At 44.8% G+C, this 15,725-nt stretch overlaps 1 protein-coding gene across 2 annotated transcripts in view; it reads right to left on the reverse strand.

Moving 5' to 3' along the window:
* Positions 1–7,027: 7,027 nt before the first annotated feature.
* COBL (cordon-bleu WH2 repeat protein) overlaps positions 7,028–15,725 on the reverse strand; it is a 73,216-nt gene continuing 64,518 nt past the window's right edge. The window contains exon 10 of one of the 2 annotated variants that reach the window (XM_028701807.2): positions 7,028–8,352. In XM_028701807.2, the coding sequence (XP_028557640.2) occupies positions 8,309–8,352 (44 nt within the window). In that variant the 3' untranslated portion in view covers positions 7,028–8,308. The remainder of the gene's footprint in view (positions 8,353–15,725) is intronic. The other variant, XM_077917628.1, reaches the window with a different exon arrangement.

Here is a 15,725-nt window from a genome sequence, read left to right on the forward strand (position 1 = left end):
ATTGCAGCCGCTTCCCCTCATACAGTGGTGGGCAAACAGTTTGGCAAGCGTTCCACAAATTCAAGTGTGAGATAGTGCCATTCTAGTGCGTGACATCTTATGCATTAACCACAGTTAATGCGTCTGAAGGAGCGTCTCCACCCCCCATCATTCAGTCTGGACACGGAGGTCCCAATCCAAGGGCCTTCTGGCGGCTCCCTCACTGCAAGAAGCGAGATTACAGGGAACCAGGCAGAGGGCCTTCTTGGTAGTGGCGCCCGCCCTGTGGAATACCCTCCCATCAGATGTCAAGGAAATAAACAATCTGACTTTTAGAAGACACCTGAAGGCAGCCCTGTATAGGGAAGTCCTTAATGTTTGATCTTTTATTGTGTTTTTAATGCTCTGTTGGGAGCCGCCCAGAGTTTGGGGAAACCCAAACAGATGGGCGGGGTATAAATAATAAATAATAAATTGTTGTTGCTGCTGCTGAGAGCAACAACAACAAAAATCCAACAAATTAGCAATTGTGTCACTGACTGGAAATTAAGATAGAAACCTTAGCTAATGGGGTGTGTGCCCAGTTCCAGCTTAAGTGAGGGGACCATTCCTTCTCATCTGCCTAGGGAGCCTGAGTAGGGATGATTTAATCTAGTCTATTTACTTCTGGCCAGGAGGGCTTAAGTGCCCTCAGGCCAAGCAGCTCATGTAAAGGCTATTGTAGGAAGAATCCTAGAAGACCTGCTCCCTGCCTTGCAGGCCTTTTTCCACCTGGCCTGGGAGGGCGGGGCCTGGACTGACTCCAGCTACAAAAATTGAGGCTGAAGATACTCTTGTTTAGCGGGGTTTGTTGCTGTTATTGTTTTTTTGTTATCTTTATTTTTAGATGTTATGATTTATGTGGAACTTGTGCAATTTGGTTGTGTGCTTTTTATGTGCTTTATTGTTTTTGACTACTTTTGTTATATTTGTAATTAAAGTTAATCTTTCCATGTTGTAAACTGCCATAAGCATGGTTTTTTAACCGTGGAAAGGCAGCATGCAAATAGGATGGTGGTTTTATATGGGGACTGCTGTGGCAGCATTCCAGCCAAACCATGGTGGAAGCCCCCCCATGCTACGCCAATGCACCCATCCTCCCTACAAGCAGGTCAGCGGGCACTATGTCTGGAACACCTTGCAGTGGATATAAATGGTTGCCATATTCAGGGCTGGGAAGGAATTTGCTTGCAAACAAATTGGGCCTGTTTGGGGTTTTTGCCTTCATCATAGCAATTGACACAACTTCTGATGTATAAGGCAATGGGTTGTCTCTTTAATCTATTCCTGGGACGTGGGCAAGAGTTGGTGCCTCACCTCTGCCCACACGTGAGCTGATGCAATATGTCAGCATACCCCACTAAAGGCGTCTGGGTGGAAGATACTGTCCTGAAGCCGAAAAGAGGAGCAGATGGGCCCAGACTTTTCAATGGAGGCCTGGTGGAGGGGCAGCTTAGCTGACCTGCATCTTGAAGTGATCCTTAACCCAGGCATGACTCTGTTCAAACATCGCCTTCAGTCAGGAGGCTGATTTAGGATACAAACCCACTGTCTAAGCCAGCCTTTCTCAACCTGTGGGTCCCCAGATGTTGTTGAACTACAACTCCCATCACCCCTAGCTAGCAAGGCCAGAGCTCAGGGATGATGGGAGTTGTAGTCCAACAACATCTGGGGACCCACAGGTTGAGAACCACTGGAAGCCAAAGCCTACCTACATCTGTGGGCCATTTTCAATTCTATAACGTTGTTGTGTCATTTTCTTCCTTCCTGTTTACTGCCCTTCCCGTCCAAGGGGTACTGGTTCCTGAAGAATGGCCTGATGCGACTGATGAGAAGCAAATGCTGAATGAGCCATAAAGACTCCAGACACAGGCAACATTCTCAAAATAGAGAACTCTAATGATGAATATCATGACCTTTTCTGTATGCAGGGATGCGGACTTATAAAAAATATTGGGGGGGCCCGGGAAAGCTCATGAATAATAAATAAGCTCATGAATATGCAAATAAAGTGGCGCCGCCTCCTCGTGAGCGAATAGGGGAGAGCGTGCTGCGCCTATTAATCAGCTCCAAAGGAAATTGGGTGGAGCTTTTGCTCGGGAGGGAGGGCAGGAGGCATGCAGCCCGCCCCTCCCTGTGCATTTTGGGCTGGGGGAGGGGCGGCGATGGCGCTCTGCTGGAGGGGCGCCGGAGATTATTGGGGGGGCGGAGCCCCCCAAACGAATTTTTGAGGGGGCTCGGGCCCCCTCAAGCCCCATGGAGTCGGCGCCTATGTCTGTATGTGGCTGTGTAAGATTCCTATATGTGGCTCTTTATGGCACTTAATATTTAGAAGAATGAATAGATTATAATATCTCATGTTTATTATACTTATAGTCAAGCAACATAATATATCAGCACAGTTTGATTCATTTTTGTGTTGCTCACTGAAAACAGATTAGATAATTTTGTCCACTTTGCAGTGATGTCTGTGTTAAGCCTTAGCCTAGCAGGTTTTCAAGAGGGGGCCTGTTAACTCGTAGAACCAGGTAGTTTAAAACACACATTAGAGCAGCCATGGTGGTTCAAAATGGATGACCCTGTGCCATCTCTGTACAAGCTATTTGGAACTTTGTTCTAGGTTCCCGTCTGCTTGCAAAACCCTGGCATCCTGAAGGATAAGAGCAGTAGAAAAACAGCTATGAAGCCAAACAAAAATGAAAGCATAATATTTTGGCAAGGCAGTGCAGGAGTAGGTCCAAGTGCTGATGAAACCAGGCTCCCAGTTTCTCTCTTTCCCCCTCCCAGGCAGATTATGGTAATTCATGGTCTACTTCTAGGGTTGCTACCTAAACCTTAAAATACAGAATCGCATATTGATTTAATCCCATATTTGAAGTCATCATCAAAAATGTGTGGGCTGAGTGTGGGTCTGGTTGGGGTTGGGGGAGAGCGAGAGTTTGCATGGGTGGGAGAGTGAGAGCGAGTGGTGCGCGTGGCGTCACGGGTGAGGCAGCAAGGAAGGGCAAGATTGGAAGGAAAAGAAATCACTGAGTGCAGCGTCCGGAGCACAGCAGAGCAGCTAAAACGCGCCACATTGAGGCACCTGCCCCTCAAACCTCTTCCTTGTGTGGCAATAGGTGGTGGTGAGCTGGCTCAAATTCTCACTCTTCAATTGCTTCAATTGTTGAATGCCCCCAACACCCTCAAATTATTTCCCTTCCAGCCTTGCCTGGCTGCTCCTTGTCATTCACAGGTGGCTCAGAGCATGTGGCCCGCCTCCCCCCTTTTTCCTTTCTTCCACTTACGTGCCACGCAGCCTTTCCCTGGCCTTGCTGCAACTGTGGGAAAGGTGACTAGCCCAGGGCAACAACATTGGAAGGCATTCTGCGGCCTGCTTCTTTTTACTTCTCTTTGTATTGATGAAATTTATTTGTGTTTATGAAATCTATTTATGAAAATGAGATTTATGCAGCTCTTAAAACAGGGTAGACTCCAGCTCATGAGGGATAATGCTATTTGCTCAAAGGAATCTGCAGTCCTTTTCAAGGCTCAGGGCTTAGCCACACTTATTGATTGATTGAATTTATATACCGTCCTATACCTGGAGGTTTTACCCAGCTCTTTACAGGCAGGTGTCTGCACGTTAATGCTCTGAGTGTGGGGGTATGGCTGTTGTTGTTTTCTGCACTGAGCTTTCCCCATGAAAACCCACTCTTTAATTTCTTAAAATAGTAATAATAATAATCAAATTCAATGAATAATAATAATGTGTTTGTGGGAGGGAGGTTACTGGTTTGTTTATGATGATGATGATGATTATGTATTTTGTGTTCTCATTTTCCATGTTTATGTTGTGAACTGCCCTCTGATCTTTGGATGGAGGGCAGTATACAAAATTTTTTCATCATCATCATCATCATTTGCAGCTGAATCAGAGCAAATGTCAATTCGGGTTTTCCGCAGATGAATGTTTGGTCCAATTGAGCTTTCAAGAGCAGGTTTTCGCAGGGCAAAAAGAAGGGCGCTTGGACACAAAGTTATAAGCCATGGACCATGCTTGGAAAGAACAAGTGGAAGGAAAGTGTGTCTAAGCCCTCAGTTTGTTTGTTGTTGCAGCAACATTCAAATCTGTCTTTCCATCCAGGTGCTACCTGGAGCTATCCTGGGTGTTACTTATCTTGCTTCTTTGCCTTCTGGGCTCTGACCTCTGCTTTTTTCAACTTCTGTTATCTTGGTTACTATCTGCTTTGCCTGACCTTGCCTGGGGGAACCTGACCTTTCCTTAACCAGACTTTGCTTCCTGAACTTTCCAGATGCTAATAGAATATGATGCAGACTCTTTGCCTAGCACAAGACCCCGTTTGCGCTAGAACCCCTGGCTGGGACAGAATAGCAAGTGACTATACATGTACACTGGGACACGGGTGGCGCTGTGGGTTAAACCACAGAGCCTAGGGCTTGCCGATCAGAAGGTCGGCGGTTCAAATCCCTGAGACGGGGTGAGCTCCCGTTGCTCGGTCCCTGCTCCTGCCAACCTAGCAGTTCGAAAGCACGCCAAAGTGCAAGTAGATAAATAGGTACCGCTCCGGCGGAAAGGTAAACGGCGTTTCCATGAGCTGCTCTGGTTTGCCAGAAGCGGCTTAGTCATTCTGGCCACATGACCCGGAAGCTGTACGCCGGTTCCCTTGGCCAATAAAGCGAGATGAGCACCGCAACCCCAGAGTCGGTCACGACTGAACCTAATGGTCAGGGGTCCCTTTACCTTTATACATGTACACTAAAAGTAAGTTGCATTCATTCCCCACCCAGAGGTGTAACTTCTAGAAACTCTGTGGAGGTTGAACTTAGCCTTTTCTCAGTCGCAAAAGGGGTACTTGAATTTCATCCTTCTGTAGCTGCACTTTTCTCATTAAGCAAATCACCACCAGTGCATCTTTGAATGAGCTAGGTAATGCTGCTCTGAGGACGGTTTGGTTTAGTGCAGTGATGGGGAATATCTGCCCTGCGGGTGTAATGAGGCCTGGCAGGGATTCTGATTTGGCCCACAAGTCTGTTTTCACCAAACTATGCCCACCTGCCCCACACCTGATGCCGGTGTGCAGTAGGTAAAGGTGCTATTGCAAAGGTTTATTCAGGAGTTTGAAGTGTGCTCCAGATTGTTCCTTGGCAAGTAGTGCAGCTTGGTGCTGACAGCAAGTCCCTTTGAAGTTGGTATCATAATGGCAATAGGTGACTGGCAGGTGGACTGACCTACCCACCTGTCCATATGGCTTGCAGGTGAGGTCACAAGTTGTATCCAGTTCCCCACCACTGGTTCACTTTCTTCTTTAAATATGAATTGACTTTGGGTTATATATAGACCACCACTGACTCTGACCAACAGACAGGTGTTTTTCATAACCCTGCCACCAGTGAATGACAGAATCTTTGACCTCCTAAAGACAAGAGCCCACACACCTAGGAGTAAGCCCCATTTAAAGCCACATCTGTGTGAACATGCATAGGGGACTCAATATGTATGTTATCTCAACTAGGTGACATGGGAATCATCCCTCAGTCTGGTCCTGGGAAGCATAGCCCCAAGAAAGTGAACTGAGGGATCATCCACACTTCCGTTTGCCCTGATGCCTTCCCCCAGGAAAACCTGTGCTTCAGCACTGAACTGGAACAAACAGCAACCAGATTTTCCATGGATTGCCATTTGTTCCAATTTAGTGCGAAAGAGTGGATTTTCCAAAGGAAACTGGCAGGAGAAAGGCAAAACAGCCCGGACCCATGCCTAGAAGGAGATGAGGAACTATATCACCTTTAGAAGACATCTGAAGGCAGTCCTGTATTGGGAAGGTTTTTAATGTGTAATGTTTTATTATGTTTTTATATATGTTGGAACCCAGACAGATGGGCAGGGTACAAATAAATTATTATTATTAGCATTAGCAGGGGACAAGTGGAAAACCACTCGGGCCTGTGCTGTCTAAGCACAGGGCAAGCAAAAGTGTGGACGAACCCGAAGTTGCGTTTCAATACCAGAGTTCAGTTTAACCATATATCTCAGAAAATGTTTAGACTTCCTTAGAAGAACAATTATTCTTACCAATAAACTTAAAAGGTTAAAGCTATTGGAAAAATTCTGGGGAGGTAATGTATAATAGCGTACAGATAGCATTGATTTCAAGATTTGTTATCCTGTCATAAACGTACGATAACTAAATAGTACAGTGGGCCACATTTCCAAGCCAAATGTGTGCGCTATAAACTTGTTTTAACTTGTTTAGGCATTTCTCACCCATGTGAATGCTTGCGTGTATTTGCACACAGAGAAATGATTCCAAGGTGCAAGTGGTTCTGCAAAAAGGACTAATTATTCAATCCAGCACAATGTATTACATGATAAAAAAAAAGTTCCAACACCTACAGCCTTTTCTGTGCATAATACAGCTCTGGCTGTGAACATCATTTCATCTCATAAAACACACGCTTAACCATTAGCTTGAGTAAAAAATACATGCTGATCAACATTCATGATCAATTTTCACTGTTTCCAAAACACCTGCAATTCTGTTAACTAGGAGCTGATTTAAAAAAAAACAACCCAAAACCCCCCACATAAGAATGCAATACTCTTGAAGCGAGTATAAAAACAAAATTGTGGAATCAGATTTACCATGACACAAACAGTGGTTTAAAATAATTTGATACATACTAAACAGTATATAGTGTACTTATAGAATCACAACAAAGTAGTTAAAGACAGCAATAGTATGAAAAGTAGAGAAAATATGAATGTTTTTAAATGTGCCTTATGTATTCCTATAGGGACGCGGGTGGCGCTGTGGGTAAAACCTCAGCGCCTAGGACTTGCCGATCGCATGGTTGGCGGTTTGAATCCCCGCGGCGGGGTGAGCTCCCGCCGTTCAGTCCCAGCGCCTGCCAACCTAGCAGTTCGAAAGCACCCTCGGGTGCAAGTAGATAAATAGGGACCGCTTACTAGCGGGAAGGTAAACGGCGTTTCCGTGTGTGCTGCACTGGCTCGCCAGAGCAGCTTTGTCACGCTGGCCACGTGACCCGGAAGTGTCTCCGGACAGCGCTGGCTCCCGGCCTCTAGAGTGAGATGAGCGCACAACCCTAGAGTCTGTCAAGACTGGCCCGTACGGGCAGGGGTACCTTTACCTTTACCTTTTATGTATTCCTATTAAGTCTGATAGACCCTTAAGAGTGCATACTTGTCTAGTCAGAATAAAATGTTCATTCTCAATGGCCTATTCACTAGAAGCGTGTATGGCATTGCAATCCTTTGCACTCTTACCTGGGAGTAAGTATCATTACTTTTCATAGACATGTATAAAATTGCACCACACGCTGCGTACAGGGAAAGCAACAAAAAGCACCTTGTATTTTAACACCAAGTACACCTGTTTAGGCAGATGTTAAAGGACCATAGAAGTAAAGAAAATGTTCTGCATATTTAAAAAACTGTTGTCCTACGAACCAGGGCTGAGGAACCTTTGGCCTGTGAGACAAATTTGGCACGCTAGGCCTCTCCATTTGGCCCACTGACATGGCGTCAGGTGAGGGCTTGTAGGAGTGGAGCTTGATTGACAGGGGCTTTGTGGGTGCCGCCAACTGGCACTTCAATGTATCAAATCACATGATGGTGGTGACAGGTGATGGACAGATGGGTGGCTCCACCCACCAGTCAAATTCAGCCCGCAAGCCCAGCCCTGCTAAAGATCTGGCCTGTGAAGCCAAAAAGTCTCCTCTGCTCTATAACTAAAATGGGTGGAAAATGAGGAGTTACACCGACAATAATGTGTTTTCAACAAAATGTTGCATATATGAAAAAGTTGAACAGCTCTATTGTGGGTGAGGTCTGGCTCTCCAGATGGCATTGGACTCCATCTCCCATCAGCTTCAGACAGAGTGGTCAGGGATGATGGGAGTTGTTGTCTAACGAGATCTGCAGGGCTAAATGGTCCTCATCCCAAATCTAAATAAAACAAAATACTAGACTCAAAGAAGCAATACAAATACTGGATTATTTTGAATCAACATAACATACTGAGCAAGTCGCAGAATTTCTTTTCACTATTGAAGAAAATGTATCTCACAAAGGTGAGATACTTCGATTTGTTCAACGAAGAAGGAGGAAAAGTCAGAAAGATGCCAATGAAGGAGGAGAAAAAGTCAGAAAGATGCCATTCACACACCATTTTTTCCTCAGTGTGGGGAAAGGGAACATAAAAAGAATGAAGGCAGAAAGGCAACGAGGTTTCAGAGGTATGAAGATCATAGGAAGAGGCAAGCTGTGTCAGACGGGCTTGGAACGTGAAGGGAATGATGCACAACAATAAACTGTTGGGGAGGGAAAACAAATAAGATAATTAATGACTGAGCAAAATATTTTAGGCTGCAATCTTACCTGAAGTGAGTCCCATTAAGCTCAGTGGGGCTTAGTTCTTAGTAGACGTGTATAGGATTAAACGTCCAACACATTTCTTTATGACTGCTGCCAGCAGGAGCAAAATTAATGCAGTTTTTGTAAATAAAATGGCAACGGTTCTAACGTACAGATGGCCCACTTCGGTATTCTCAGTAGCCACCCTACTTGAAACTAAGATCACGGAACCCTATGTAGGGCTGAAATCACCGCCCTTAAAAAAGAATGTGCAACTTGAATGGGAGATAGAAATATTAACCCCAGGTCCCTGCAATAGGAAGTTATTTCAGCAACTGGGGTGGGTAATGAAATTCATTCCCAAGTTTGGGAGAGATCAGCATTAGCATCAGTGAGGATGACTTTTTACTAATTTAAAAAAATTGGCTGCCATCAACAGCAGAGAGATCCTTTCTCATCAGTCCAGCCACTATTTCGTTTTCCCTCAGAATGACCTCGACACTAGGAACGCATAGATCGGTCTAGGTCTGGTCTCTATGTGTGCATTCATATTTATGTCTGTTCCATCCAGCTTCTGCATTTATTTGCCAATGTTTTAAAATTTTGCACAAACTTTGTATTTGAATAATAGTTAATCACAAAAAATATAACTAAATGTGTATTATTTCATTGTACACGTATTTTATCCTCAAATACACATCTTGGTAGAATCATTGAGGTGCATCACAAAATTTGGATAAGTGAAAAATGTGAAGGGTAAGCACATCTTCTGTAATGCTTCTTTTGTAAATGGCTTAGATTTTTAAAGATGAAATTGTGGTAGACAAGTAAATGAAACAGTCTCCTTGGCCCAACAGCTTCTAGGGCAGCAGGCAAGGAAGCTTTTCAGAATTTGCTTTCCCTATATATTGTAAACCGCCCTATCATCCTTGGATGAAGGGCAGGACAGAAATTTAATAAAGAAATAAAATAAATTCTAACCTGCAGAGTTTTCTGAAAAGTGCAGGCCATCGATGCCAGAATTCATAGAAATTAAATTCCTCAGGCATTGATACTGGACATAGTGTCGTTCTGGGGCAGTGTGGCAGAAATTGGGAGCTCCTCCCACAGTGCTCCAGAACACTACATCCAGAGCTGTTGTAGAGGAAATGAAATGGTGACTTGGCTCCCAGCAGGAGCGCTCCGCTGTCGTCATTGCCTGCGGCAGTATCAAAATACACTTTTAAAAGTTAGAAAACATCGCTGTTGTTACTAACTGTATGTCTCCCCGCCGCCCTACCCAGAGACTGAATCCCCCTCTCAAATCAAGCAGCAAATCTGGACTTGCAACTCTATGATTCTATGAAATTTGGGAGGGGGCATTTCAATGCAATTTCGTACAATGCATTGCATTCAGCCAAAGGGAAGTGAAGGATGTTTTCTATTAAGCACTTAGTTCATGAATGGCGATAGCATTTTTTATTGCTCCCCATATACAAAAAGCACCCTGCCATGTAATAAAACAATGCATTAGATCAGGCATGGCTAAACTTGGCCCTCCAGCTGTTTTGGGACTACAATTCCCATCATCCCTGACCACTGGGGTCCTGTTAGCTAGGGGTGATGGGAGTTGTAGTCTCAAAACAGCTTGGAGGACTAAGTTTGGCCATGCCTGCATTAGATGGTTGGGAATCTTTGGGGCTTGGGACAGATTACTCCAGTGGAAAGCTATTGAAGGTTGCATTCCCCAAAACGGTCAGGGCCAGACATGCATACAATCATACATGCAATTGCTCACAATTCTTCCTTATTCAGTGCCCTGGTTTATCAGCGGATCAGCTTTCAGGGGAGGGCGTTTTCATCCCCATTATGATGCTGGGCTCGGGATGGTTAATGGGGTGGGGACAAAAATCAGGCCCACTCTTCAGACGATCAACATCCATCATCGGGAGACCAGGGACAGCACATTTCTATCTGGTGTGTGGTGGGCCCACAGAGAGTGTGGCTGGGGCAAGGGCGTGGCTGAGGAAGAGGGCTGGATGTGGAGGACTGTCAGGCCACATTACACCAGCAGCCTAGAAGTTCCCCATCCCTGCATTAGAGTGACATGTTTAGTACGAGTCCATCTGGTGAACCAGAGCAAATCAGAGAGTATGCAAGCCTAAGGTCCACTCCCGATCTCACCCCAATGGCCAAGTACAGTGGTACCTCGCAAGACGAATGCCTCACAAGACGGAAAACTCCCAAGACGAAAGGGTTTTTGGTTTTTTGAGTTGCTTCGCAAGACGATTTTCCCTATGGGCTTGCTTCGCAAGACAGAAACGTCTTGCAAGTTTGTTTCCTTTTTCTTAACACCGTTAATACAGTTGCGACTTGACTTCGAGGAGCAACTCATAGAACGCGGTGTGGTAGCCTTTTTTGAGGTTTTTGAAGACTTTGGTGATTTTTGAAGCTTTTCCAAAACTTTTCCGACACCGTGCTTCGCAAGACGAAAAAATCGTAAGACGAAAAAACTCGCAGAACGAATTAATTTCGTCTTGCGAGGCACCACTGTACTATATGAACAGGCTTATATTTCAAAACATTTCATGATGGCATAATATATTGTTATCTACGCATACAAGCACCACACAGAATTCAATGCAATATTCTGACGACACTCCTATGCGCACTTGTCTTGCAGTAAGTTTCACTGATCTCAATTGGACTTGCCGATGAATAGATTATAGTATTGCAACCAGGTAAGTAATTCGCACAAACACAATGGAAACTTACTCTCCAGTAAATATGTTCTGATGAGGATGTTAACTCATTAAAATTTCTGCAAACCATGCATGTGAACAAATCATTCTTTTAAGGCTGACACAGAATGAAAGTTCAACCAATCTCAAAATAACATAATAGAGAAAAGCAGATTAATAAAATAAAGACAAAGGCATCCATGGATCAGTAATGTTAGAAATGCACACAATACATATATATGTATGCTTAGTGGTCCAAAAGGATAGATCATTTAAGGAGAATAAATAGGTCAAAGCACAAAACGGCAAGCAAGCACACTGCAACGCTATAGGCTGCACAGCTATTTTGCAACCTACCATATGATTTGAATAATCAGCAAATAGTTTGCATAATATGTATATCAGGCCATTCCTATCTGCAGGACTGAGATATGGCAGTCCTAAGATATCTCCCCAGCAAGCAACGTTTTTAAAAAAAGCCCTCAAGAGGCAAGTTCTAGATACTGAAAGAATTCCAGTGACAAGGTCTTAAGTTAGATATTTAACAACTGCCAATTTATCTATTTAACACAGCTTTGGAAAGCGACAGTTTTTATTATACACACACACATACAGAAACGCTGCTGGTGCTTCTGAATCAGAGGTCTACTTGGGACAATATTTGGTGGGGAAACTTCACAGAAACAATTCTAGCATAATGAGTCTTCTATTCTGACACTTTATTAACATCTGTGGATCAATTCTGTAAGACACACTTTATGGAAAACACCTCCCACCCCCCAAATCAAAGTCCTTTCTCCCTCAAATAGCCCTTTGACATAGACCTAATTCTCACTTAGGAACACCTTTAAGAGTTCAGGTGAAAGCTCACAGGGCAGCCTTTTCCCTGCAGATGTTTGGGGCTACAGCTTCTATCAGCATCAGCCAAGATTGCCAACAGTCAGGGATTATGGGAGCTGCATCCCAAAATATACGGAAGGCATCAGGCTGGGGAAGGCTTGAATAGATGCATTTGCAAAGTACTTAAAAAGCAACAACTGAATTCAGTATTTTATGAATCACACAATGGAACTCTGTTAATGACCGCTCCCCACATTAAACGGGGGGCGCCCTTTGCGTGGTTGCGCGCAGCCCCTGGACCCTATACAGGCTTGGCTTCGCCTTCCCCAGGTGGGATACCTGGAGGTCTCCGCCTACCTCAGCCAGTTGCCCAATCCCCCCTGGGGAAGCGTTGCCAAGGTGACCAGGCCAGGTAGGGGGAGGGACCCTGCCCACACGATAGGGGAAGGATCTTACCTGGGAATCTTCAGTTGGCTCCAGAGCTTCTCCCACCCTACCCACCCTCAGTTAAGCCTTCTTTTACAGATTAACCTTTTCTCCACAGGTACGTGGGCGCTGCTGCGTCAAGGTCTCTGTTGAAGGGCCAGAAAGGAATTCTCCTGCATCGGCAGGTTTGCCTTTCCCGTAGCAAAACGTCACAACTTTGGCGGTATCAGGCCTTGGGCGGAATCCTTTAGTCTATCTTCCCTGAATGGGGGGGCGTGCAGTGGTGACCCATGCCCCCTTCCTCTTTGCGGCGGCGATACCAGGGTTCCCCATTAAAGGGGTTTTTGAGGGGAGGCTTTGACCATACGCCTAGAGGTCGTCAGTGCTCTCCCCTGCGACAGCGGCGTAACGGGGGGGTGGGCGCTCTCTGCTTGAACATATGTTCTCCAGAGCCAGCCCACCCCACCCCCCACTGGATAACCCTGATTTTCCCCAGATCCCTGGCGGAGGACTGGGAGGGATAAACACCCAATGCCTGAGCCAAGATCTACCCACATCCGAAATATAATAACGTTGTGGCCAATTTTAATCCCATAGCACGTTGTCTTGAATCGTTATTCCACATGGGGGAATATTCCAGGGTTTGGGGGACTCCGCCTGTCCACGCAATGACCACGTTTATATTTTGCATTTTCACGATGTATTAAATGTAAAAGTGCAGAAAGGGGATTGGGTGGCAGCTGACAGGAAGCGGCTAGTTTCATAGAATCATAGAGTTGGAATAGACCACAAGGGCCATCGAGTCCAACCCCCTGCCAAGCAGGAAACACCATCAGAGCACTCCTGACATATGGTTGTCAAGCCTCTGCTTAAAGACCTTCAAAGAAGGAGACTCCACCACACTCCTTGGCAGCAAATTCCACTGTCGAACAGCTCTTACTGTCAGGAAGTTCTTCCTAATGTTTAGGTGGAATCTTCTTTCTTGTAGTTTGGATCCATTGCTCCGTGTCCGCTTCTCTGGAGCAGCAGAAAACAACCTTTCTCCCTCCTCTATGTGACATCCTTTTATGTATTTGAACATGGCTATCATATCACCCCTTAACCTCCTCTTCTCCAGGCTAAACATGCCCAGCTCCCTTAGCCGTTCCTCATAAGGCATCGTTTCCAGGCCTTTGACCATTTTGGTTGCCCTCCTCTGGACACGTTCCAGTTTGTCAGTGTCCTTCTTGAACTGTGGTGCCCAGAACTGGACACAGTACTCCAGGTGAGGTCTGACCAGAGCAGAATACAGTGGCACTATTACTTCCCTTGATCTAGATGCTATACTCCTATTGATTCATGGATTTGCTACATCACAATGCAGGAAGACAACCCTCAGGCCACTTGGCAGTGGGACAGAGGTCTGGGCTAAGAGACTGAACTGGAATGGGAATTATTTCTCTTCACGAGACAATAACCTAAGAACCTGTCCTGGGCAACAGCCTTCCCACATAGGGTTGTTTCCCTCAATTATCCCTAAATGATTTCTTTACATGGACAAAGAGATATTTGCCAGAGGGCTTAGAAAGAAATCTAACCTGGGACCATGACTGGCAGCTAGGAATACCAAGTCACTTTTCTTTTTATTTTGTCTGAACTGAGCATTGCTGTTTTGCAATGGGAGGTTGGTTCCTTCACACCAATTTCAGGGTGGGGTGTGTCCGAATGTAATATTGACACTATGCCATACATGTAGTGATATACTGTTTTACTGTGTTTATGTTTTGAAAATAAAATATTGTAAAGCAAAAAACTGCATCACAAAATTCACATACACGCACATTTTGGATGGCTGTGTTTTGAATCTTATATTTTTTCTGGAAAGTGAGGCTATGATAAATTTGGCTTTACAGTGGTGCCCCGCAAGACGAATGCCTCGCAAGACGAAAAACTCGCTAGACGAAAGGGTTTTCCGTTTTTTGAGTCGTTCCGCAAGACGAATTTCCCTATGGGCTTGCTTCACAAGACGAAACGTCTTGCGAGTTCTTGCGAGTTTGTTTCCTTTTTCTTAAAGCCACTAAGCTGCTAATAGCCGCAAAGCCGCTAATAGCCGCTATGCCACTAATAGCCGTGCTTTGCAAGACGAAAAAACCGCAAGACGAAGAGACTCGCAGAACGGATTAATTTCGTCTTGTGAGGCACCACTGTAAATGCAAACTGAATCAAATTTGCCCCCCATCCCTAACCTTAGCAAACACTAGCTTTTCCTTGAACTTGCTCTCCATATCTGGTTGGGTCCATTAGGCCACTGACTCTGGAACTTGGGTGTTAGGCTGGGGGAGAATCAGAGGTAAGCTCTTCAAACTTCCCACCCATCTTAAGTGGCCTTGGATGGAAGGGCTCACGTCCCAGTTTTGTTACTGTGACAGATATGTGGCCCCCACCAGTGCTGTCTCAAGTCAGCCTTCCTTCTTGCCTGCCATGTCAGCAGATGGGTAGTCAGTAATATTGGGGGGGGGGGCTGTCCATGCAGTCCCAAATTGTCTGTAATAAAGAGGCAGGCTGCTTGAACCCAGACAATGGTTAGCTTTCATTATCTTTTCCCCTCCAATCTTGCTCCATCCCTGACTGCAGATGCAAATATACTTACAAAACTTCTATTAAAAAACAGACAAAATTAACTGAAAAACTGTGGATTTTGTTCTTCATTATTACTTTTTTAGCATTTAAAAATGCTGTCTCCCCTCCCCCCCCCAACACAGTTTTATACCTATAAGTCAGGTGCTTTTGAAAAAGGCAGAGCTGTAGACTGTAAGTACTAGACAGATACGAGAATAAATGTGGGCTATTTAATATTATCTCAAAAAAAGTATTTTTGTGAAAAATGGGCTACAACGTTCATTGAAAGCGAGGAAAACGACAACAACGCTATGTTGAAACGAGAGGAAACAAGAAGAAAACCCTAAATAAATAAATAAAAACTTTATAAAAAAAAGAAACAAAAAACAAATAATGAATCTCATTTTAGTATCCAAACGCATGAAGTAAGATCATGATTGTTATCAGTAAAGAGTTGACATTCTTGAAACAAATATATTAGTCAAATTAATATAATGCATTGTGCATTTTTTTAAAAAAAGGAGACAAGAGTGGAGAGGAAAACACATGTATGACTGGAAAGAGAACAGAGGAAAGTCTGGAAAAAGCCCCCCCCCCCCCCCCCGCCACGGAAGTAAAGAAAATGAAATATGCAATTATTCAAACATACGTTTAGGCACCAGCTTGGGTGGGTCTGTAACATCGGCTTCACTGTACAATACGGTTGGATCCATAGTATCTCTGTCAGGAGGAGGGTATGGTGGGGG

This window comes from Podarcis muralis, chromosome 13 (assembly GCF_964188315.1).
Source record: "Podarcis muralis chromosome 13, rPodMur119.hap1.1, whole genome shotgun sequence".
NCBI classification, from domain to species: domain Eukaryota; kingdom Metazoa; phylum Chordata; class Lepidosauria; order Squamata; family Lacertidae; genus Podarcis; species Podarcis muralis.